Raw genomic sequence first — 26,727 nt, 5'->3', positions numbered from 1 at the left:
GCAAAACAGAGGCAGTACTTTTAATAAATATCTATCTTCTTCTTTGCCATAGTCATGAATAATAGATATTACCAGACTGCAAGAATTGTTCTCCCTCCTTCCTGAAAGAATATGTGCTCACTGATATACACTTAATAAAAAATACACTTCTCTTGCCAGGCTGCTCAGTGTGAAATCTCATTGGATTATTCCATTCCTCAAATATACTACCTCAAACTCACTTAGGCCTACGCCGGGGACATCAATCATCCCACGTGTAATACATCTGCAATCCTAAAAACAATCCCAGTCCTGGTGGGTCGGGTGCTGCTTCCATTGTTTTTATTTTGTTATTAGAGGCAGTGCACTCTCTGAAAACGCTGAAACGCCAACCCATATGGTTGATGAGGTGCAGACCATTGGATAATAAAGAAAGCCTGTATTAGTCCCAGTCATTCAATGGGAGTATAATTTTGCCAGACACAGATTGTGGGACTTGACATGTATATGGCGGTGCCTAGAGTGTACAACATGGAAAGATGAGGTGAGCCTCTTTGGAGAAGAAGGAAATGAAACTCCAGCCTACCTGCTGCCCTTCTTCAATCTCTAGACCATCTGTGGTATGAGCTTTACAGACACATTACTTACTGTCTCTGTGGGAAACCATATCATTTGGCGCTCTTTTTCATGGTCCTTAGAGCCAGATGGGAGCAATTGTCCTGTAACATTGTCAGTTGCAGCCAAGAAATTCTGGACCCATTCAGCACCAAGAAAAATCCATTCCGTCCAGAGAAACTGTTAACACACATCGGCCATTTTGGATATTGACCCATCTGTTGCTTCTTGGTGACAGAAACAGAATATGCTGTAACATAGCTGTTGTTGAGTTAGTAAGGAGGCCAAAGATACAGAGTGTGAACAACCAGTGCTCTTGTTCTTGTAGTGACAGGATGGATCACTGCTGGGCTGTAGAAGGTAATCAATAACAGACCATCCTTCACGATCAGCTTTAGCCTCAGAAATCACATAAAGCCGATGGACTCGGGCGGCGGTAATGCCATTGCTTTGTCAGTCTCGGCAAAGGGCTTAGTTTTCTGTTTACTGCCTCAGTGCTCCATTTCTATATACAGTGCATTAAGAAAGTATTCAGACCCCTTGACTTTTTCCACATTTTGTTAGGTTACAGCCTTATTCTAAAATTGATTAAATTGTTTTTTTCCCCTTATCAGTCTACAAGCAATACCCCATAATGACAAAATATAATTAAAAAATTATATCACATTTACAGTATTCAGACCATTTACTCAGTACTTTGTTGGAGTTACAAGCTTGGCACACCTGTATTTGGGGAGTTTCTCCCATTCTTCTCTGCAGATCCTCTTAAGCTCTATGGGCAGCTATTTTCAGGTCTCTCCAGAGATGTTTGATCGGGTTCAAGTCCGGGGTCTGGCTGGGCCACTCAAGGACATTCAGAGACTTGTCCCGAAGCCACTCCTGCGCTGTCTTCGCTGTGTGCTTAGGCTTGTTGTCCTGTTGGAAGGTGAACCTTCGCCCCAGTCTGAGGTCCTGAGTGCTCTGGAGAAGGTTTTCATCAAGGATCTCTCTGTACTTTGCTTCGTTCATTTTTCCCCTCTCCTGATGAGTCTCCAAGACCCTGCCACTGTAAAACATCCCCACAGCATGATGCTACCACCACAATTCTTCACCATAGGGATGATGCCAGGTTTCCTCCAGGCGTGATGCTTGGCATTCAGGCCAAAGAGTTGAATTTTGGGTTCATCAGACCAGAGAATCTAGTTTCTCATCGTCTGAGAGTCCTTTTTGTAGGTGCCTCTTGGCAAACTACAAGCGAGCTGTCATGTGCCTTTTACTGAGGAGTGGCTTCCGTCTGGTCAGTCTACTGTAAATGCCTGATTGGTGGAGAGCTGCAGAGATGGGAGAACCTTCCAGAAGGACAACCATCTCCACAGAGGAACTCTGACAGAGTGACCATCGGGTTCTTGGTCACCTCCCTGACCAAGGCCCTTCTCCCCCGATTGCTTGGCCGTGCGACCAGCTCTAGGAAGAGTCTTGGTGGTTCCAAACTTCTTCCATTTTTAGAATGATGAAGGCCACTGTGTTCTTGCGGACCTTCAATGCTGCAACAGTTTTTTTGGTACCCTGCCCCAGATCTATGCCTCGACACAATCCTGTCTCTGCGCTCTACGGACAATTCCTTTGACCTCATGGCTTGGTTTTTGCTCTGATATGCACTGTCAACAGTGGGACCTTATATAGTGACATCCGGCGCCGACAGAGATGGCCGCCTCGCTTCGCGTTCCTCGGAAACTATGCAGGATTTTAGTTTTTTTTAATGTGTTATTTATTACATTGGTACCCTAGGTAATCTTAGGTGTCATTACATACAGTCAGTAGGAACTACTGAATATAAGAGTAACGTCAACTCACCATTACGACCAGGAATAGGACTTTCCCGAAGCCGACCCTGTGTTTGGCCTTCCACCCAGGAAAATGGATCGGATCCCAGCCGGCGAACCTAAACAACGTCGCCGTAAAAGAGGCAAACGACGCGGTCTTCTGGTCAGGCTCCGGAGACGGGTACATCGTGCACCACTCCCTAGCATACTACTCGCCGATGTCCAGTTTCTTGACAGCAAGGTTTATGAAATCTGAGCAAGGGTAGCATTCCAGAGAGACATCGGAGACTGTAACGTTCTTTGCTTCACTGAAACATGGCTCACTCGAGACTCTATCGGAGTCGGTGCAGCCAGCTGGTTTCTTCACGCATCATGCCGACAAACAACCATCTTTCTGGTAAGAAGAGGGGCGGGGGGTATGCCTTATGACTAACGAGACTTGGTGTGATCAAAACAACATACAGGAGCTCAAGTTCTTCTGTTCACCTGACTTAGAATTCCTCACAATCAAATGTCGACCGCATTATCTGCCAAGGGAATTCTCTTCGATTATAATCACAGCCGAATATATTCCACCCCCCCAAGCAGACACATCGATGGCCCTGAACAAACTTTATTTGACTCTATGTAAACTGGAAACCACATCCTGAGGCTGCATTCATTGTAGCTGGGGATGTTAACAAGGCTAATCTGAAAACAAGACTCCCTAAATTCTATCAGCATATCGATTGTGCAACCAGGGCTGGTAAAACCCTGGATCATTGTTATTATAACTTCCGCGACGCATATAAGGCCCTCCCCCACCCTCCTTTCGGAAAAGCTGACCACGACTCCATTTTGTTGCTTCCAGCCTACAGACAGAAACTAAAACAGGAAGCTCCCGCACTCAGGTCTGTTCAACGCTGGTCCGACCAATCTGGTTCCACGCTTCAAGACTGCTTCGATCACGTGGATTGGGATATGTTCCACATTGCGTCCAACAACAACATTGACGAATACGCTGATTCGGTGAGCGAGTTCATTAGAAAGTGCATCGGCGATGTCGTACCCACAGCGTCTATTAAAACATTCCCAAACCAGAAACCGTGGATTGATGGCAGCATTAGTGCGAAACTGAAAGCGCGAACCACTGCTTTTAACCAGGGCAAGGTGACCGGAAACATGACCGAATAAAAACAGTGTAGCTATTCTCTCCGCAAGGCAATCAAACAAGCTAAGCGTCAGTATAGAGAAAAAGTAGAGTTGCATTTCAACGGCGCAGACACGAGGTATGTGGCAGGGTCTACAGTCAATCACGGATTACAAAAAGAAAACCAGCCCCGTCGCGGACCAGGATGTCTGGCTCCCAGACAGACTAAATAACTTCTTTGCTCGCCTTGAGTACAATACAGTGCCACTGCCACTACCAAAACCTGCGGACTCTCCTTCACTGCAGCCGACGTGAGTAAAACATTTAAACGTGTTAACCCTCGCAAGGCTGCAGGCCCAGACGGCATCCCCAGCTGCGTCCCCAGAGCATGCGCAGACCAGCTGGCGGGTGTGTTTACGGACATATTCAATCAATCCTTATCCCAGTCTGCTGTTCCCACATGCTTCAAGAGGGCCACCATTGTTTCTGTTCCCAAGAAAGCTAAGGTAACTGAGCTAAACGACTACCGCCCCCTAGCACTCACTTCCGTCATCATGGAGTGCTTTGAGAGACTAGTCAAGGACCATATCACCTCCACCCTACCTGACACCCTAGACCCACTCCAATTTGCTTACCGCCCCAATAGGTCCACAGAAGACGCAACCACACTGCCCTAACCCATTTGGACAAGAGGAATAACTATGTGAGAATGCTTTTCATCGACTACAGCTCAGCATTTAACACCATAGTACCCTCCAAACTCGTCATCAAGCTCGAGACCCTGGGTCTCGACCCCGCCCTGTGCAACTGGGTACTGGACTTCCTGACGGGCCGCCCCCCAGGTGGTGAGGGTAGGTAACATCACCCCGCTGATCCTCAACACTGGGGCCCCACAAGGGTGCGTTCTGAGCCCTCTCCTGTACTCCCTGTTCACCCACGACTGCATGGCCATGCACGCCTCCAACTCAATCATGAAGTTTGCGGACGAAACTACAGTGGTAGGCTTGATTACCAACAACAACGAGATGGCCTACGGGGAGGCGGTGAGAGCCCTTGGAGTGTGGTGTCAGGAAAATAACCTCACACTCAACGTCAACAAAACAAAGGAGATGATCGTGGACTTCAGGAAACAGCAGAGGGAGCACCCCCCTATCCACATCGACGGGACAGTAGTGGAGAGGGTAGAAAGTTTTAAGTTCCTCGGCGTACACATCACGGACAAACTGAATTGGTCCACACAGACAGCATTGTGAAGAAGGCGCAGCAGCTCCTCTTCAACCTCAGGAGGCTGAAGAAATTCGGCTTGTCACCAAAAGCACTCACAAACTTCTACAGATGCACAATCGAGAGCATCCTGTCGGGCTGTATCACCGCCTGGTACGGCAAATGCTCCGCCCACAACCGTAAGGCTCTCCAGAGGGTAGTGAGGTCTGCACAACGCATCCTGTCCTCCAGGATACCCACACCACCCAATGTCACAGGAAGGCCATAAAGATCATCAAGGACAACAACCACCATAGCCACTGTCTGTTCACCCCGCTATCATCCAGAAGGCGAGGTCAGTACAGGTACATCAAAGCAGGGACCGAGAGACTGAAAAACAGATTCTATCAGACTGTTATACAGCCACCACTAACATTGAGTGGCTGCTGCCAACATACTGACTCAACTCCAGCTCACTTCAATAATGGAAATTGATGTAAAAATGTTTCACTAGCCACTTTAAACAATGCCACATAATATAATGTTTACATACACATATGAGATGAGTAATGTAGGGTATATACTGTACTCGATACCATCTACTGCATCTTGCCTATGCCGTTCTGTACCGTCACTCATTCATATATCTTTATGTACATATTCTTTATCCCTTTACACTTGTGTGTATAAGGTAGTAGTTTTGGAATTGTTAGGTTAGATTACTCGTTGATAATTATTTTGAAAGTGTCTAAAAAATAGACATTGCAACGTAAACCGTGAGCCGATAACTTTCAGTCACGTTATTAAATAGCCGTCGGTCAATATGCATTGTTGGAACTAGAAGCACAAGCATTTCGCGACACTCGCATTAACATCTGCCGATCATGTGTATGTGACAAATAAAATTTGATTCAGACAGGTGTGTGTGTGTGTGCCTTTCAAAATCATGTCCAATCTATTGAATTGACCACAGGTGGACTCTAATCAAGTTGTAGAAATATGTCAAGGATAATCAATGGAAACAGGATGCACCTGAGCTCAATTTTGAGTCTCATAGCAAAGGGTCTGAATACTTATGTAAATAAGGTATTTCAGTTTTATTTTAAAACATTTGCAGAAAATTCAAAAAAAAAGTTTTTGATTGGTCATGGGGTATTGTGTGTGGAGTGATGGGGGAAAAAATATTTAATCCATTTTCGAATAAGGCTGTAACGTAAAAAAATTTGGAAAAAGTCAAGGGGTCTGAATATTTTCCCAAGTCACTGTAGGTGGTTAGATAAAGCAGGGGTAGGCAACTACATTCAGCCGCAGGACGATTTTTGTAGGAGTGGATGGCCGGGGAGGTGGGTGGAACAGAATTATAATAATTTGTACATTGCAAATTGACTACAACTCAGCCAATAAGAGATTTGTATTTGATAATAATAATAATTTCATACATTGAGGCACGATCACGTCCCTTTTTTCCTATTTGTGGGAAAACTTGAACAGAGTTCCTTTAGCACAAATGTTTTACCAACCCCTGGAGTAGGTGTGGATTCTATTAAAACTAGAATCTACTGTTGCTGTTCTGGCCTAGGTGTGTGGGCTACTTTAGGTCTTCGTTTATGAGCTACGTGTGTTATAGTCATGTCTGTTTATAGGTAATTGTGTTTTAACTTGGCTTATAGATTAGCTAGCAACAGCATGCGAGCTACCTAAATTGCCATGAATGTTTCATGCGTTTCGACCTGTCCCCAAATGAATATGGTTGGTTCAGAGTTAGTTTTGATATTTCAGCCTGCGTGTCCTGATCGCGTCTGGTGTGGATGGACAAAATCAACATGTGCGCGATGGCTCGTGCGCCCAGTCTATTCAGCATTTAAATGAGAGAACCACATACTCAACACTACAATATTAGCCATAAAGCGAGGTGCGTTCTGCCCCTCCTGTGTCTCTCTGTATCCCTCCTTAGACAGGCAGGAGGAGAGAGAAACAGAAGAAATTGCTTTCTCCCTGCATGCCATATTTTAATACAGGCCTCTGAGTATGATAGATTCCCTCTACTCCACCACATCTATTCTCGGTATAACACATCTGCCACAGCCCTGGTATAATTGCATTGCTCTCTCCCTTCTCCCCTGTTCCCAAAGCAACATTTGTTTGCGGTGAACTAACAGGACTATTGCCGTTTGGCTCTTAAGAACCTTAACGATCCATCCCCTGGGTTTAGGTAACTTATTATGGTTGCTAATGGCAACCACGGTACATTCCTGTTAATCCCGACCTGATCCATTGTCTCCTATTTATCACATAATCATCAATCGATTTCTGCCGGAGGTAGTAAACCACTGTTGTCTGCCTAGAGTCTATTCACCCAAGATTTGGTAGCAATGCTAAAAGGCATCCTGACAAGACGTGTCACTTCTATGCTTTCAGGGTTTTGCATCCAATCATATTGCACTCACCATAGCCAACATAGCCTGGCTGCAATTAGATTTCTTGATTATGACCAGACCATATGTTTTTTTTTTTACAAGTGTAATAGATGTTCATCCTCTTTTGTTCTGGGGTGTTATTGAGAAAAACATATTTTGTCAATGTACAGGACCAGTTCCATTTTTCTTGGTCTTATGTGGCTTTCTGCTGACGTTATCTAAAAACCTTTACTGAACCTTTTTCAATCTAATGTACCGTATTCTTACTAGATGTCTGAGTGTATACAGTGCCTTGCGAAAGTATTCGGCCCCCTTGAACTTTGCGACCTTTTGCCACATTTCAGGCTTCAAACATAAAGATATAAAACTGTATTTTTTTGAAGAATTAACAACAAGTGGGACACAATCATGAAGTGGAACGACATTTATTGGATATTTCAAACATTTTTAACAAATCAAAAACTGAAAAATTGGGCGTGCAAAATTATTCAGCCCCTTTACTTTCAGTGCAGCAAACTCTCTCCAGAAGTTCAGTGAGGATCTCTGAATGATCCAATGTTGACCTAAATGACTAATGATGATAAATACAATCCACCTGTGTGTAATCAAGTCTCTGTATAAATGCACCTGCACTGTGATAGTCTCAGAGGTCCGTTAAAAGCGCAGAGAGCATCATGAAGAACAAGGAACACACCAGGCAGGTCCGAGATACTGTTGTGAAGAAGTTTAAAGCCGGATTTGGATACAAAAAGATTTCCCAAGCTTTAAACATCCCAAGGAGCACTGTGCAAGCGATAATATTGAAATGGAAGGAGTATCAGACCACTGCAAATCTACCAAGACCTGGCCGTCCCTCTAAACTTTCAGCTCATACAAGGAGAAGACTGATCAGAGATGCAGCCAAGAGGCCCATGATCACTCTGGATGAACTGCAGAGATCTACAGCTGAGGTGGGAGACTCTGTCCATAGGACAACAATCAGTCGTATATTGCACAAATCTGGCCTTTATGGAAGAGTGGCAAGAAGAAAGCCATTTCTTAAAGATATCCATAAAAAGTGTAGTTTAAAGTTTGCCACAAGCCACCTGGGAGACACACCAAACATGTGGAAGAAGGTGCTCTGGTCAGATGAAACCAAAATTGAACTTTTTGGCAACAATGCAAAACGTTATGTTTGGCGTAAAAGCAACACCGCTTAAAATTGATGGGAAGATGGATGGAGCCAAATACAGGACCATTCTGGAAGAAAACCTGATGGAGTCTGCAAAAGACCTGAGACTGGGACGGAGATTTGTCTTCCAACAAGACAATGATCCAAAACATAAAGCAAAATCTACAATGGAATGGTTCAAAAATAAACATATCCAGGTGTTAGAATGGCCAAGTCAAAGTCCAGACCTGAATCCAATCGAGAATCTGTGGAAAGAACTGAAAACTGCTGTTCACAAATGCTCTCCATCCAACCTCACTGAGCTCGAGCTGTTTTGCAAGGAGGAATGGGAACAAATTTCAGTCTCTCGATGTGCAAAACTGATAGACATACCCCAAGCGACTTACAGCTGTAATCGCAGCAAAAGGTGGCGCTACAAAGTATTAACTTAAGGGGGCTGAATAATTTTGCACGCCCAATTTTTCAGTTTATGATTTGTTAAAAAGTTTGAAATATCCAATAAATGTCGTTCCACTTCATGATTGTGTCCCACTTGTTGTTGTTTCTTCACAAAAAAATACAGTTTTTTGTTTGAAGCCTGAAATGTGGCAAAAGGTCGCAAAGTTCAAGGGGGCCGAATACTTTCGCAAGGCACTGTATCTGTTGAAAATGCCAACGGAAAGTGCTGTTGTAACGGTGATTTGTAAAAGTGGAACATATGTCAATTGTCCTACCCGAAATGGTCAATACCAACACAAAGTTGTGTTTTCTTGCGGTAGTGACTCCCGTATGATTGTTAAATATTTAGTATTTTGTTTAGTATTTTTTCTGCTGAAAGAAATACTTATTGTCAAGGATTCTTGTCTGGTTACGGTTTCTTCTCTGCCAATTTAACCCGACTCTGTTGCATTGTGTTTCTATTGAGATAAAACCAAAAGGTCATGTAGGGATTCTTGGAGATGGGGAGGGGGATGGGGGTTGCATGTGTGAGTGGGAGGCAAATGAATTAATGTTACCCAGAAGTTGAGAGTCACCAGGGACTCCAGGCTTGCGCAACTTAATAATCCACCCCCTCTCCCGTTTCCCCTGCGTCTGGTGCATTATGGAGTCATTTCAGGCCAGCTGTGGCTGCTGGCTTTCCCAAAGTTTTTTGTTTTTTTGTTTTTACTGTCAACATGGTACAGAATCCCTGTTGGCCATCACTGTAACTGTATATACAAGCCCTCTGGACCAGCTTCACATCTGTCTGCAATTTAAATAATTCCCAACACACAAACTCTAAATGCAGTCTCCAATTATTTCATACTCTCTGGAGAATTTAAAAAAATTACTAAACTTGATCAGTTTTTATTTTCTTTACTTATGCTCTTGTGTTGTCGGTGTAGTGTTAGTTTTTTTCACCAGTGTCCTTTTTTCTCATTCACAGCCACAGCACACAGTCGTCTGAGGAGGCCGGATTTAATGACCCCAGCTTGCTGGAAAACCTCCAAAGTAATCACGTAAGTAACTAGGGTTCCCCACCACCCACTTGCAGTGGCGGGGTGTGCAGGAGGACGTTAGGAGAGATGTCAGGCGTGTTTTTTTTTTGTCCATCCATGTGGCTGTCGGTTTTCTTGCTCTTGGTACCTAATGAACCCAACCCTGCTTTTGTGTTCTTTAGTGTGCCTCACTGACTGGGTAGATATGTGTGTACATACCACATTGATAACCAATACATAAGCATTTCATAAATGTTTCTGTCAAGTTATGTTATTCCAATTTAAATTCTACATTGTCGTCATAGGAAAGCTTTGAGGAGAATTGGAATTTCAGTTTACTTCCTGAATGGACTGAATTGCCCCGAACCCTGTTCCTACTTATGAATGTGGTATGTACAGTATATACAGTACATCTTGAACACTTGCTCTTTCCATGCCATAGACTGACCAGGTGAATCCAGGTGAAAGCTGTGATCCCTTATTGCTGTAATAGAAGCTTGTGCTTCTAGTTCCGGCAATGCAGTAATAACCAACAAGTAATCTAGCTAACAATTCCAAAACTACTACCTTATAGACACAAGTGTAAGGGGATAAAGAATATGTACATAAAGATATATGAATGAGTGATGGTACAGAGCGGCATAGGCAAGATACAGTAGATGGTATTGAGTGCAGTATATACATATGAGATGAGTATGTAAACAGTGGCATAGTTAAAGTGGCTAGTGATACATGTATTACATAAGGATGCAGTAGATGATATAGAGTACATTATATACGTATACATATGAGATGAATAATGTAGGGTATGTAAACATTATATTAGGTAACATTGTTTAACCGGATGACAACATCCGGTGAAATTGCAGAGTGCGATATTCAAAATACAAAAATCGTAATATTAAACATTCATGAAAATACAAGTGTCATACATCATTTAAAAGCGAAACTACTTGTTAATTCAACAGCGTTGTCAGATTTCAAAAAGGCTTTACGGCGAAAGCATACCATGCGATTATCTGAGGACAGCGCCCCACACCAATACTTTTTCAACCAGCACACGCATCACAAAAGGCGATTTAAATAAATCACTTACCTTTGAAGATCTTCCTCTGTTTGCAATCCCAAGGGTCCCAGCTACACAATGAATGGTTGTTTTGTTCGATAGTCATTCTTGATATCCCAAAAATGTCCATTTAGTTGGTGCGCTTGATTCAGTAATCCACTCGTTCAACATGCATACAAACGAATCCAAAAAGTTACCAGTGAAGTTCATCCAAACAAGTCAAACGATGTTTATAATTAATCCTCAGGTACTCTAATATCTAAATAAACAATACTATTTAAGACAGAGAATAGTATGTTCAACATGGAAGATAAATAACAAAGTGCACGCACCTCATTCACGCTCCAACAAGACTACATTTGTAATGGGAGACACATTGTAGTTTTTCCAACTATTTGCTCATTAAACATTTTTTTTAAAGCCTGAAACCCTTTCTAAAGACTGACATCTAGTGGAAACCATAGGATAGGACCCAGATTGCAGTTCCTATCGCAAGCATTGAAGTGGCCTGTGAACTAAAAAAAATAAAAAATACTAATGGATTTTCCTCGGGTTTCTGCCTGCCATATCAGTTCTGTTATACTCAGACATTATTTTAACAGTTTTTGAAACTTCAGAGTGTTTTCTATACAATGCTACCAAGTATATGCATATCCTAGATTCTGGGCATGAGTAACAGGCAGTTTACTTTGGTCACGTCAGTCATCCGAAGTTCCGGACAAAAACCAGTATGCTAATGACGTTAAAGAAGGATTTTTAAGCCTTGACAATCGAGACATGGATTGTGTATATGTGCCATTTAGAGGGTGAATGGGCAATGACAAAATATTGAAGTGCCTTTTGAATGGGGTATGTTAGTAGGTGCCAGGCACATCGGTTTGTGTGTCAAGAACTGCAACGTTGCTGTGATTTCCCGTGTGTATGAAGAATGGTCCACCACCCAAAGGACCTCCAGCCAACTTGACAACTGTGAGAAGCATTGGATTCAACATGGGCCAGCATCCCTGTGGAATTCTTTCGACACCTTGTAGATCCCATGCTCCAACTAGGAATTGATATACGTTCCCAATGTCTTGTACACTCCGTTTATATGGAAGTAGTTTAGTGCCAATTTTTTGTTTGTTAAATATGGGTAAAAAAACAACATAATACTTTTTTAAATTATCTTTTCGATATAGACACTTGAAAACCAACTTCCTTTTGATAAAATGTTTTACTAACTATTTTTCCATGTATGAATCTGTTATTCAATGCATTTCTATGGGCTAATAGCAGTAAGGCCAAATTCAACATTTCATCAAATAATTTGGTAATTTATTTTTTTATAGCTAAATGATCCTTAAAACAATTCCATATGTTAGCTTAGTAGAACATTAAGTGGTGTCTTGATGTGGTTTAAGCATTGTTATGTCCTCAACATCAAATTTATTTTTTATATTTGAAAAAAAGTGTGATTTCTGAGAGCAAAAACCTGAAATGGTAACCTGGATCAACAAAACAGAGAAAATAGACAAAACAAAATTGAATCAGGCAAAACATTTAACTGAATTTATATGACCCTAAATAAACTCAGCAAAAAAAGAAACGTCCCTTTTTCAGGACCCTGTCTTTCAAAGATAATTCGTAAAAATCCAAATAACTCCACAGATCTTCATTGTAAAGGGTTTAAACACTGTTTCCAATGCTTGTTCAATGAACCATAAACAATGAATGAACATGCATACTGCTCGTTCTGTGCTTGATTTCCTGCAAGACAGGAATGTCAGTGTTCTGCCATGGCCAGCGAAGAGCCCAAATCTGGGACCTGTTGGATCGGAGGGTGAGGGCTAGGGCCAGGGCCATTCCCCCCCAGAAATGTCCGGGAACTTGCAGGTGCCTAGGTGGAAGAGTGGGCTATCATCTCACAGCAAGAACTGGCAAATCTGGTGCATTCCCCCCCCTTTGTTAAGGGACACATTATTATATTTCTGTTAGTCACATGTCTGTGGAACTTGATCAGTTTGTCTGTTGTTGAATCTCTTTGTGTAAATATTTGTATGAACACATGTTAAGTTAGCTGAAAATAAATGCAGTCGACAGTGAGATTATTTTTTTGCTGAGCTTATCTATTCCCATCTTACTCTGGTGGTCCCTTTGAAACATCCACATGTGGGGTTGGGGGATTGACTGCTTGACTGTGGTCCTTTTGTCGCTGAGTTGGCAGAGCATGGCCCTTTGGTTTTGAGTTCGATTCCCGCTGGGGCCACCCATACAAAACATTTCACATGCTGGGCACTAAGTGGCCTGGATAAAAACATTTGCTATACAGCGTATATTATTTGTGGAATTCATAGAGGCAGGTGGCCATACTTTATCTTCCACGCCTTGTTCAAGTCTGTGTCATGCTATTCAACTTCAAAAAACTACGTAAAATAAATTTGCCTCAATCCTGCAAACACTGGATTCACTCAAAGGCAGCAACCACCTCCTGTAGCGTAGCTGTGTATCGCTCTGTCTGTGAGAAGCGAGATGGATAAAAAGCCATGATTGATTGGCCTGTTGAGTCATCGGGTCACCAGACGGCATAGGAGGCAGGATGTCACTTCTGATTACGTGGCTAGCTAGCACGGTGTCGCCCGGGGAGACTATGTAATCCTGCTGTGATGTTTGCTGTGTTGTGACAGCACAAACTCCTCGGCGCCGTTAATGAGTTTGTGGGTAGGATCCGTTTTAATGGCATATAGATATCTGTAGTGTGTTGCCAACTCTGAGCGCTAATTACATACAAAGTGAACAAGCGCTGGTTCCTTGTTTGTAAATCACAATCCCCTGTAAGGATTTGTTGATGATAATGAAGTGGTCGCTGGCGGTATTATATTAATTAGGCCTAATTAATTAATTAACAGTATTTGTATGGGAGCTATTGGTGTTTCTTCTCTTTTGGAGATATATATATTTGATAAGCTTGGATGGAAAACTTATTTGTTATTTTTCTTTTACCCCCTGTGGTATTTGAAGAGACCTTTTCATGTGTGGAGAGGTTGTGATGTGATGCCACTCATGTAGAGAATGAAAGCTCTCTTCCATAAAGCACAGGAGTTGAACCTGCTTTGTAGAATTGGTGGTGCTGTCATTCATTTTACCAGCGTCCTCTTCCTTGTTCTTGAACACCTGAGTCAACCTTAACCAGAATATGGTGCCTTAGTTGTACTTCTACTAAAACAACTTTATTTGTCTAACTAATACTAGAGGTTGTCCGATTTTATGATTTTTTAAATTTTTTAAATTTTTTAATATATATTTTATATATATATATTAAAACAATACTGAATGAACAATGAACACTTTTTTTTATTTTAACTTAATATAATACATAAATAAAATAAATTTAGTCTCAAATAAATAATGAAACATGTTCAATTTGGGTTAATAATGCAAAAACAACGTTTTGGAGAAGAAAGTAAAAGTGCAATATGTGCCATGTAAAAAAGCTAACGTTTAAGGTCCTTGCTTAGAACATGAGAACATATGAAAGCTGGTGGTTCATTTTAACATGAGTCTTCATTATTCCCAGGTAAGAAGTTTTAGGTTGTAGTTATTATAGGACTATTTCTATCTATACCATTTGTATTTCATATACCTTTGACTATTGGATGTTCTAATAGGTACTTTAGTATTGCCAGCCTAATCTCGGGAGTTGATCGGCTTGAAGTCATAAACAGCAATACAGCTAATAGAACCGACGCAGGAATGATTTGATAGAGCAGTCTGACAGAGGTAGTAGGCAGCAGCAGGCTCGTAAGCATTCATTCAAACAGCACTTTCCTGCGTTTGCTAGCAGCTCTTTGCAATGCTTCAAGCACGTGAAACTCTGGCAAATTAGCCAGGTGGCCCAAACTGTTGCATATACCCTGACTCTGAGTGCAATGAACGCAAGAAAAGTGACACAATTTCCCTAATTTAATATTGCCTGCTAACATTAATTTCTTAACTAAATATGCAGGTTTAAATAAATATACTTCTGTGTATTGATTTTAAGGAAGGCATTGATGTTTATGGTTAGGTACATTCGTGCAATGATTGTGCTTTTTCGCAAATGCGCTTTTGTTAAATCATCCCTCGTTTGGCGAAGTTGGCTGTCTTTGTTAGGAAGAAATGGTCTTCACACAGTTTGCATTCAGCCAGGTGGCCCAAACTGCTGCATATACCCTGACTCTGTTGCACAGAACCCAAGAGAAGTGACACAATTTCCCTAGTTAAAAGAAATTCATGTTAGCAGGCAATATTAACTAAATATGCAGGTTTAAAAAATATATACTTGTGTATTGATTTTAAGAAAGGCGTTGATGTTTATGGTTAGGTACACATTGGTGCAACGACAGTGCTTTTTTCGCGAATACGCTTGTTAAGTAGGCTGTGATTCAATAATAAATTAACAGACACCGCATCGATTAAAATGCAATGCTGGACAAGCTAGATAAACTAGTAATATTATCAACCATGTGTAGTTAACTAGTGATTGTTAAGATTAATTGTATTTTATAAGATACATTTAATGCTAGCTAGCACCTTATCTTGGCTCCTTGCTGCACTTGTATAACAGGTAGTCAGCCCGCCACGCAGTCTCCTCGTGGAGTGCAATGTAATCGGCCATGATCGGTGTCCAAAAATGCAGATTACAGATTGATATAAAAACTTGAAATCAGCCCTAATTAATCGTTCATTTCGACCTCTAACTAATGCATCGGAAATGTATATTCTGCTCTGCTGTTAACACTACCATATTCGAGAGAGCACAGGGCCAGCCACAGTACTTTGCCCCTTGAGGTCGTTTTGGGTTTAAGTGCCTCAACATTAGTAGATTTGACCTGGGATCGTAAACCAGCAAACCTGTGCTAAAGCTGCTAAAACGGCTGATAGCCTTACCGTAGCACCTCTTCCATGCACTACATTCAAACACTTCCTCCTTTGCCCATCTGTGTTTGGCTTACTGTACTCGGAGGTCACATTTTAAACACAATGAATCCCAGCCATTGACAACAGTTTAACTCAGCCCCTGGCTGTTTGTGGGAAACCCTGTGGATACAGCAGCAAATTCTCGAGTCATGTTTTCAGGCCGTGGAATAGTCTGTCTAGCTGTCCCAAATGGCTCCCTATATTAGTGAGAGGGGGGTGGGGGGAATCGATATAGTTACATATCGGTATATTATTTTTTACAATATATCGTGTAGTTTTGACTATCACAATATTTTTGAGCTAGTTGGCTTTACCTGCACCAAAACTCCAGAATCTTTCCTTCATAGCTTGTTTTCCATCTTTAAAAAAAAAAATAAGAAGCCAACTTTTATTTCCCTGACTGATCAAAACGAGTTATGGCTCTCTGTTCCTCTGCAGCAGACACGTGGTGAGCAATATGTTTGAATCACAATATCCAATCGCAATACATTGAGAATCGCAATACATATATCGTATCAGCACCAAAGTATGATATTGTATCTTGAGGTCCCTGGCAATTCCCAGCCCTTCCCTTTATAGTGCAACCTATGGGCTCTGGTCAAAAGTAGTGCACTATAAAGGGGAATAGGGTGCTATTTGGGATGCAGCCTGTGTCTGGTTGGTTTGCAGCCTGTGTCTGGTTGGTTTGCTTAGTGCTCTGAGATAAAAGGCAGGGAGATGGAGGCAGAATCCCTTTACACGACTTCCTGCAAGTCCCGCTAAACTTCCAGCATCGGTCACGTCCGAAGCAATGAGTATCTGTCACTGGCACCATGACACAGATTAGGCTGCAAAGGTGCCCACAGGGGGCCATGGGCCGAGCCAGTAGTGTCGCGTCGGTTCTATTAGCTGTCACATCTAATCAGAACATTGGAGCTGTCTGTAGTGGCCTCTCTGTCCTCTTAGGTGACCATCACCCTGTTCTGCCATAAACACATGCGCGCACACACACACATACACCCCTTCTGCAGCGATCCCTACCTGTCACCCAAACCAGATTTAGCATTCTGCTGTGACGGAGCGGCCAAACAGCCACCTGGTCTGTAAAAGTCTCTGTGTACTCTCATTTGGAAGAAGGCCTTTGATTTTTCTCCAGCTTTATTCTTTTATCGCTCCTCTGTTCCCCGCCTGGCGATATCTCTTCAAAGAGCTTGCATCACAGACACGAGGACAATAATGACAAAAGCAGCAGTAATCAAATGTGTGAAGTGTTTGTTTTTTTATAGGCAAATCCTTCTTTGAGTTTTCATATGATAGAGAAGTTCTTGGTACAAATGAGGAGTAGCTGAAATACAGATTGTCAGAACAAGAAGTACATAAGTGGAGGCTTTCATTTTTTATGATTTATATGTATGCTATTCAGAGATCTGAAGCTAACACTGTTTTCCTTCAGAAAATATCATCCTTTATGGTTTTCAAGTTTTGTCAAATGCACAATTAACAGTGAAATGCTTAACTTACATAATATCAAAATAGTATAGCTAATATAAATATTTGTTTGTGTGTATATATACAGTACCAGTCAAAAGTTTGGACACCAACTCATTCCAGGGTTTTTCTATCTTTTTACCATGTTCTACATTGTAGAATAATAGTGAAGACATCAAAACTATGCAATAACACACAGAATCATGTAGTAACCAAAACAAGTGTTAAACAAAAAAAATACGTTTTTATATTTGAGATTCTTCAAAGTACCTATCCTTAAAGACAGCTTTGCACACTTTTGCCATTCTCTCATCCAGCCCAAATAAATGCTTCAGAGTTCAAGTAAGACACATCTCAACATCAACTGTTCAGAGGAGACTGCGTAAATCGGGGCTTCATGGTCAAATTGCTGAAAAGAAACCACTACAAAAGGACACCAATAAGAAGAGATTTGCTTGGGCCTAGAAACATGAGCAATGGACATTAGACCAGTAAGAAATCTGTCCTTTGGTCTGAGTCCAAATTTGAGATTTTTGGTTCAACCGCCGTATCTTTCAGACGCGGAGTAGGTAAACAGATGATCTCCATATGTGTGGTGCCCACCGTGAAGCATGGAGGAGGAGGTGTGGGGATGCTTTGCTGGTGACACTGTCAGTGATTTATTTAGAATTCAAGGCACACTTAACCAGCATGGCTACCACAGCATTCTGCAGCGATACGCAATCCCCTCTGGTTTGCGCATAGTGGGACTATCATTTGTTTTTCAACAGGACAATGACCCAACACACCTCCAGGCTGTTTTAAGGGCTATTTGACCAAGAAGGAGAGTGAAGGAGTGTTGCATCAGATGACCTGGCCTCCAGTCACCCGACCTCAACCCAATTGAGAGAGTTTGGGATAAGTGGAACCGCAGAGTGAAGGAAAAGAAGCCATCAAGTGCTCAGCATATTTGGATACTCCTTCAAGACTGTTGGAGAAGCATTCCAGGTGAAGCTGGTTGAGAGAATGCCAAGTGTGCAAAGCTGTCAAGGCGAAGGGTGGCTACGTTGAATCTCAAATAAAATATATTTTGATATGTTTTAAGACTTGCATACTACATGATTCTGTTTCATTGTTTTTGTCTTAGCTATAATTCTACAATGTAGAAAATAGTACAAATGTATAAAAACCCTTGAATGAGCAGGTGTGTCTGAACTTTTGATACGTGTGTGTGCGTGCGCAGTGAACCTTCCAGAAGGTCAACAATCTCTTCAGCACTCCACCAATCAGGCCTTTATGGTAGAGTGGCCAGACGGAAGCCACTCCTCAGTAAAAGGTACATGACAGCCCACTTGGAGTTTGCCAAAAGGCACATAAGACTCTCAGACCATGACAAACAAGATTCTCTGGTCTGATGAAACCACGATTCTACTCTTTGGCCAGAGTGCCAGGCATCACATCTGGAGGAAACCTGGCACCATCCCTACGGTGAAGCATGGTGGCAGCATCATGCTGTGGGGATGTTTTTCAGCTGCAGGGACTGGGAGACTAGTCAGGATCGAGGGACAGATTAATGGAGCGAAGTCCAGAGAGATGCCGGATTTAAAAAAAAAATTTATATGCTCCAGAGCACTCGGGACCTCAGACTGGGGTGAAGATTCACCTTCCAACAGGACAATGACCCTAAGCACACAGCCAAGATAATGCAAGAGTGGTTTCGGGACAAGTCTCTGTATGTCCTTGAGTTGCCCAGCTAGAACCCGGACTTGAACCTGATTGAACATCTCTGGAGAGACCTGAAAGTAGATGTTCAGCAACCTGACAGAGCTTGAGAGGATCTGCAGAGAAGAATTGGATAAACTTCCCAAAGAAAGGTGTGCCAAGCTTGTAGCGTCAACTGTTTTTGCTTTGTTATTATTGTGTGTTGACTGATGATTGAAAAACATGTTTTAAATTCATTTTAGAATAAGCCTGTAGCATAACATAAAATGTGGAAAAAGTTGAGGGGTCTGAATACTTTCCGAATTTACTGTGTATATAAAATAAGAAAACCCGTAGTAAGCTATATACAGGGTCCGTACCAATACCTGTTTATATTCTGAATATGTACAGTATACTCTACTGGAAGCCAGTAAACTAACCACACCCTATGCTGTTGACCATCCATACCCTACTGCAGATCCACGCTGTTGACTAACCCTAACCTACTGCAGATTCACGCTGTTTACTAACTCTACCATACTGTAGATCCATGCCTTTGACTAACTACACTCTACTGCAGATCCATGCTGTTGACTAACCTACCCTACTGCAGATCCACGCTGTTGACTAACCCTAACCTACTGCAGATCCACACTGTTGACTAACCCCACCCTACTGTAGATCCATGCTGTTGACTAACTACACCCTACTGCAGATCCATGCTGTTGACTAACTACACCCTACTGTAGATCCATGCTGTTGCTTTGGGGTTTTGTTGTCATTCTTGGCTGAGGTCAATGACACCGGGCTGGTGTTCATTCAATCTCAGCCCAGATCGGAGCCTCAGTAGCATCAACCAGCTCCAGTTGCATCAACCAGCCCTCCAGCTCCACCACTCTCTCTGCCTTAACCCTGGCTGCATACCAAATGGCACCCTATTCCTGTTGTAAGTAGTGCTCTATGTAAGGAATAGGGTGCGATTTGGCTCTGTCCCGTGTAGCTCAGTTGGTAGAGCATGGTGCTTGCAACGCCAGGGTTGTGGGTTTGATTCCCACAGGGACCAGTACGGGAAAAAAGTATGTAAATATAGGCACTCACTACTGTAAGGCGCTCTGGATAAGAGTGTCTACTAAATGACTAACATGTACATTTGGGATGCAGCCCTACTCCTAACCCAGCACTGTGCAACAGCTCATGAACTCAACGTACACTACTACATATGCTCTTGAAGGAACAGAAGATATGACGAAGCAGTCTTGTGGACTTAATGTTTATACTTGTCATTATTGCCTGGGACCGACAAGTCCATTGAGTGTAGAGTTATTCCCATAAAGAAATTACAGATATAGGCAAGAGATTTCCAGTGTCTTATTCAGTTTCATCATCAGTCGGTCAATATAGGCTATTATTTGCAGGTGTCTTGTGATCATTTTCCAGTGGTAATTGGTCATGCTCTCTAATGATGTCTCCTCACTCTCGCTCGCTCCCTCCCCTTTCTCATTCTCCCTGTTCTCCTCACTCTCCCTCCCTGCCTCTTTCACTCTCTTCCCCTCCCTCCCTGTCCCTCTGCAGCCCACTGCTCCTGTCATCCTGGACTTCATGACCATGTTGGCCATCTGTCACACGGCCGTCCCCGAGCGCACCGACGATACGATCGTCTACCAGGCTGCCTCACCAGGTACGGCCCACCAGTCCTGACCTCACAGCACTGCACTGTAAAAGTCTTATAACCACTCTTAATAGCCTTTTAACAGCCTTATGATAGCTTGAAATGCCAGGTCCGTCACCAAACGTCCGTCAGTCAATCTACCAATCAAATATAAGAATACAGAAGCAAAGGATCTCCAGTTGACGTTTGAATAAATGGCTGTCTCTAGGCGACCACTTATATTGTCATGCCTCAATTTCCTGTGTTCCTAAGTCTCATTGTTTGCAAAGCCCCTCAAACCTCAGTATCGTCTGCAGACATATGACAACACCATCACATTGATATCAACTAATGACATCAATACCTTATTGAAGATGGGAGTGACACAAACTGGGATGTGACCAGTATACAAAAGACAGCAATTTCGTTGTGCAGGAGTGGAACAGACATCTGAACAATACAAAAGGATGCACATTAACCCTGAGTATTCTCTATTATATTATACAAGGCCAATCTGACTTTATATTATTTGAGCCAACAAGGCTAGGTGTTTTGTAGTGGTAGAGAGCAGGGTCATGTTCAACAGGCACCAAGGCTAGATGTTTTGAAGTGGTTCAAGAGGCACCAAACGGAAGAAAACGGACCAAAATATTTAGGCACTACCTTGACCGGTCCCATAAGAACCGCTCATTTTTGTGTTCTGTTGCAACGTTACACACTGATGAACACGACCCAGGGAAATACAAGGTCCTCTGAAGCATCCTCCTCATTTGATCTGCCAGGGTTGTCTCCCCCACCCCCCCTCTAAGTAGAGCTTGTTCATTTGAAATATTTAAAGTGGCGCTTACCTCAGTGAATCTGCAGAACCTATCCACTTTTCATAATTAAGAGTGCATTCTCCACTCTGGCCTTGTTTCCTTGTGATCCAGACAAAAAGAGGAGATGTGATGAATGGATAGAATGTCACTATTTTATTTAACCTTTATTTTGACAGGGAAGACAATACAATATAAAATAGTGTGTGTGTGCACGTGCAGTTTGGACACACCTACTAATTTCAAGGGTTTTCTTTATTTTTACTATTTTCTACATTGTAGAATAATAGTGAAGACATCAAAGCTATGAAATGACACATATGGAATCATGTAGTAACCAAATAAGTGTTAAACAAATCTAAATATATTTTATATTTGAGGTTCTTCAAAGTAGCCACCATTTGCCTTGACAGCTTTGCACAGTCTTGGCATTCAGTTTTTGCTATGTCATTATGGCTGATTTGTGTGTAGATTGATGAGGGGAATAAATAATTTAATCCGTTTTAGGATTAGGCTTTAACGTAACACTGTGGAAAAAGGGAAGCGTTCTAAATACTTTCCGTATGTACAAAGTGGTTGTAGCACTCGTTTATAAACAACTGTATGATCATTTTTGCGGTCTAGAACAAAATTCTTAGTGCTTAGTTAGACCCCAACTGTCTTGGTCATCTCATGTCTCTGTGATACTTGTTACTGTTCTGGTGCACCTCTCATCTCCAACCCTAACTTGGGCTCTCCTCTGGTTATGCAGACGAAGGGGCTCTGGTGAGGGCAGCAGCGAACCTGGGCTTTGTGTTCTCCGGTAGAACCCCAGACAGTGTCATCATTCAAGCGGTAAGTAGATGCAGCAGAATACATATAAATATAATTCTTATTCTAGTGATTCTATTTCTATGGTATTAACAAAATAAAGTCTGATAATGAAAATGAACACAATGCTATTGTGCCTTTCACTGCTGTTCTGTAGCTCTTAAAGCTCTATACATTGTAAGGTGGTAACTCACCCATCTACAGTACCACTTGTGTGCAAGGTAGGCCTGCCAAACATTGCCCAGTACTGAAAGGCTACGGTCATTGTGTGCAGAGCGTTCTAGTAATAGTGCTCTGATTAACAATGAAAAGGCAACATTTTTCTATGTGACATTGCTACATAACCTACAAGGATAGACCATTACATTTGACATTTTAGTAAAACAACAGTTTCATGACGCTGTGCCCCATTTAAAAAATAATAATACAAATAAATAAAAAAGCATCAGTAGCCTATTCACGTTTCACACGTTTACCTTGTTGTTACTGTCCAATCAAAGCGATGCTACAGTCAAACACTCCATGTAAAGTGGGAGATTCTAATCAATGCAAAATGGAATTAAAATTAAGGAATTAAGTTGGCTTAATGAGGAGTAGGCTACAATGATCAACCAACAGGTAGGCTGTTGTTTCATATAAATGGATTTGTTGTAGACCAGTGTGGGGAGTGCAGCAAAATAGTTAGACTTGCTACTTAAGCTAACTAGCTGGCTACTGTAGCTTGCTAGCTTCTTTACAATGATTTGATGCAGTCAAGACTGGCCCTAGCAGATGGTATGATAAATAGGCCAGTCAAGTTCTTCCACAACGATCTCGAGAAACCATTTCTGTATGAACCTCGCTTTGTGCATGGGGGATTTTTCATGCTGAAACAGGAAAGGATCTTCCCCAAACTGTTGCCACAAAGTTGGAAGCACCGAATCGTCTAGAATATCATTGTATGATGTAGCGCTAATATTTCCCTTCACTGAAGCTAAGGGGCCTAGCCTGAACCATGAAAAAACCTGCAGGCCATTATTCCTCCTCCACCAAACTTTACAGTTGACACTATGCATTGGGAAGGTAGCCTTCTCCTGGCATCCGCAAACAAACTGCTTGGCCATGGAGACGCATTTCATGAAGCTCCCGAAGAACAGTTCTTGTGCTGATGTTGCTTCCAGAGGCAGTTTGGAACTCGGTAGTGAGTTTGCAACCGAGGACAGACGATTTTTACATGCTTCGCGCTTCAGCACTCGGTGGTCCCGTTCTGTGAGCTTGTGTGGCCTACCACTTCGCGGCTGAGTCATTGTTGCTCCTAGACGTTTCCTCATTATAATAACAGCACTTAAAGTTGACCGGGGCAGCTCTAGCAGGGCAGAAATGTGCCGAACTGACTTATTGGAAAGGTGACATCCTATGACATCCTATGACGGTGCCATGTTAAAGGTCAGTAAGACCATTTTACTGCCAATGTTTGTCTATGGAGATTGCATGGCTGTGTGCCCAAATTATATACACCTGTACGCAACGGGTGTGGCTGAAATAGCTGAATTTGAAGGGGTGTCCACATACTTTTGTTTATATATATAGTGTATATTATTCGAATAGTGAAATCATTTCAAATGCCCATCCCTGGTAGAAATAGCATTGCAAAATGTTTCAAAGGAGAAATAGCTCGGCATTCCGTATACAACACAATAATTAGGCTTATTTTTCTTCACTATACACTGGGAATGAAGGCCTTTGTTTAGCCACTACAGGGACAGACGCTGTGCTTTTTGTGTAAACACAGAACACCTCTATTGTCCCTCAGAGCTCAGACGAGTGCTCTCTCTCACTGTAAAATATCATCAAGGAGCTTGTCGCTATGACAATCACTCGGCACTTTGAGGCCTCTGTCTGATTACATGTCTTGAGGCTTCATCTCAACATTTGGCACTCTATTCACTTTATAGTGCACTGCTTTTGACCATACCCTTATGGGTCCTGGTCAAAAACAGTGCACTATAAAGGGAAATGAGTGCCATTTGGGATGCATCCTTTGTGAGAGACGGGAAATACTTGAGGGTCGGACCAATGTACGGTGGAGCAGACCTGGGTTCAAGTAGGATTTGTTTTCTTTCAAGTACTTACGATGCATTCTTTTTTGTCCATTTACAAATCAAATCAAATTTGTACCGTAAAATGCTTACTTACAAGCCCTTTTAACCAACAATGTAGTTAAGAAAATAGTTAAGAAAATATTTACAAAATAAACTAAAGTAAAACAACAAAATAACAGTAATGAGGCTATATACAGTTATATACATGGAAATGTATTTTGTGAGATCAGCATAAAAATGACACAATCAATGCACTTTAATACAAAGAATGCAATACATAGAGCCCTGCTTTGAGCGTTTGACTGCGCCTGCCTGGAGTGACAGATGGGAGGGGTTTGTACTTCTGTGACCATTGCATTGGCAAGTTCAATCAAACTTGGGTAAAGTTTATTTGGAGGGGGAAAAAATGATTATGTATTTCGATCCAGGTCCTTTCATGTAGCTAGAGCACAGGCCCTGTCATGGAAAATAACAACTCTTCTAAATGACTTAATTAGATTACGGGTACGCGATTACGTCTGTGAACACGTCCCTCTCTAACCTAAGGGCACTTTGTTTCTTGTAGTTGGCTAACCTGATGATTGCACTTAGGGAGGAGGTAGGCCGGCACGGAAGCCTAAGCCCTCTTCAAATATTTCTCCAGAGTACGACATTTCCAAGACATTTGTCTCGGTCCTCACCTTTTATTAGGCGGGCGAAAGCCCCTTGACGCACATGTAATCATCGGCAATTGTAACTGGTGGTCTTGACAATTTATAACATCTGAGCTGGGCGGGCTGTCTGAGCACAATTTAGTTCAATTAAGATTAGACAAGGGTCAAAAATGTAGCGTTGGGTTACTTTCATAGTGAAAAGTGATAAAAGAAGGCGAGTTTAGAGTCAATGACTTAAAGTGCAATGACTGACTTACTCTCTCTGTCTGTTGTTTTGTTTTCAGCTTGGAGCCGAGGAGAAGTATGAACTGCTCCATGTTCTAGAGTTCACCAGGTACGGCTTCATTTCATTCCATCCACTCTTAAAGTTCCCCCTGAATCTGTTGGTTCTACTTCTAAATGAACTGCAGATGTCTTCATTTAGAGCAGGGCTATCAAACTCATTCCACAGAGGGCCGAGTGTCTGCTGGCTTTTCGTTTTACCTTTCAATTAAGACCTCGACAACCACACGAGGGGAGTTCCTTACTAATCAGTCACCTTATTTGATCAATCAAGTACAAAGGAGGAGTGAAAACCTGCATGAGTTTGACACGTGTTATGGATGTTTAAACATGGTCCGGTACTGTGCCTCGGTTAATACAAAGGTGTGATATATTTTACTTTCACAAATGTTCTGTCTCTGCTACTTACAGTAGGGGATAATAGTTATTTTTTAAATTATTATTAGCATTTATAAATATATTTCCCTTTTATTTTTCCCTAACCCTACCACGCCTCACATAATTGGAGTAAATTAAGGGACAACAACACTTATGCTTCTTCTTCCAGTTTATATACATACATTATCAATTTTACGGACACAATGTATTTTACAATAATTATTTTGTTTGTTTTTAATCCCATCCTTTAGCTAATGTCAACCCCTCCCATCTATCTCTGTCGACCATCCAGTTTGGTTTCTATTTTGCCATATATTTTTAACTGTACTGTTTGACAAAAGTTCTGAACGTATATACACCCAGTAGTGCTATCTGTAGCGTTAGCTCCAGGTAAATATTGCACTTCTTCAAACATTCAAACATCCTCTCCTAGTTACAGGAGGTGGTCATGTTTTGTCTCTCCTAGTTACAGGAGGTGGTCATGTTTTGTCTCTCCTAGTTACAGGAGGTGGTCATGTTTTGTCTCTCCTAGTTACAGGAGGTGGTCATGTTTTATCTCTCTTGGTACATGAGGTGGTCATGTTTTGTCTCTGCTAGTTGCAGGAGGTGTTCGTGTTCTGACTCTGCTAGTTACACGAGGTGTTCGTGTTCTGACTCTGCTAGTTACACGAGGTGTTCGTGTTCTGACTGCTAGTTACACGAGGTGTTCGTGTTCTGACTCTGCTAGTTACACGAGGTGTTCGTGTTCTGACTCTGCTAGTTACACGAGGTGTTCGTGTTCTGACTCTGCTAGTTACACGAGGTGTCATGTTCTGACTCTGCTAGTTACAGGAGGTGGTCATGTTTTGTCTGCTAGTTACAGGAGGTGGTCATGTTTTGTCTGCTAGTTACAGGAGGTGGTCATGTTTTGTCTGCTAGTTACAGGAGGTGGTCATGTTTTTTGTCTGATAGTTACACGAGGTGTCATGTTCTGACTATGCTAGTTACACGAGGTGTCATGTTCTGACTCTGCTAGTTACAGGAGGTGGTCATGTTTTGTCTGCTAGTTACAGGAGGTGGTCATGTTTTGTCTGCTAGTTACAGGAGGTGGTCATGTTTTCTCTCTCCTAGTTACAGGAGGTGGTCATGTTTTCTCTCTC

General features: G+C 42.1%; 1 protein-coding gene across 6 annotated transcripts in view; it reads left to right on the top strand.

The window, feature by feature from the left end:
- atp8a1 (ATPase phospholipid transporting 8A1) overlaps positions 1 to 26,727 on the top strand; it is a 193,421-nt gene that overhangs the window by 101,068 nt on the left and 65,626 nt on the right. For all 6 annotated transcript variants that reach the window (XM_031798420.1, XM_031798419.1, XM_031798418.1 and 3 more), the window contains 4 exons: positions 9,722 to 9,794; positions 20,494 to 20,599; positions 22,136 to 22,218; positions 25,213 to 25,262. In XM_031798420.1, the coding sequence (XP_031654280.1) occupies positions 9,722 to 9,794; positions 20,494 to 20,599; positions 22,136 to 22,218; positions 25,213 to 25,262 (312 nt within the window). The remainder of the gene's footprint in view (positions 1 to 9,721; positions 9,795 to 20,493; positions 20,600 to 22,135; positions 22,219 to 25,212; positions 25,263 to 26,727) is intronic.

The sequence above is a fragment of the Oncorhynchus kisutch genome, linkage group LG19, assembly GCF_002021735.2.
Source record: "Oncorhynchus kisutch isolate 150728-3 linkage group LG19, Okis_V2, whole genome shotgun sequence".
In the NCBI taxonomy this organism is placed as follows: Eukaryota; Metazoa; Chordata; class Actinopteri; order Salmoniformes; family Salmonidae; genus Oncorhynchus; species Oncorhynchus kisutch.
Note: the sequence above shows the minus strand (reverse complement) of the source record. Positions and strands in the feature narration are given on the sequence as shown.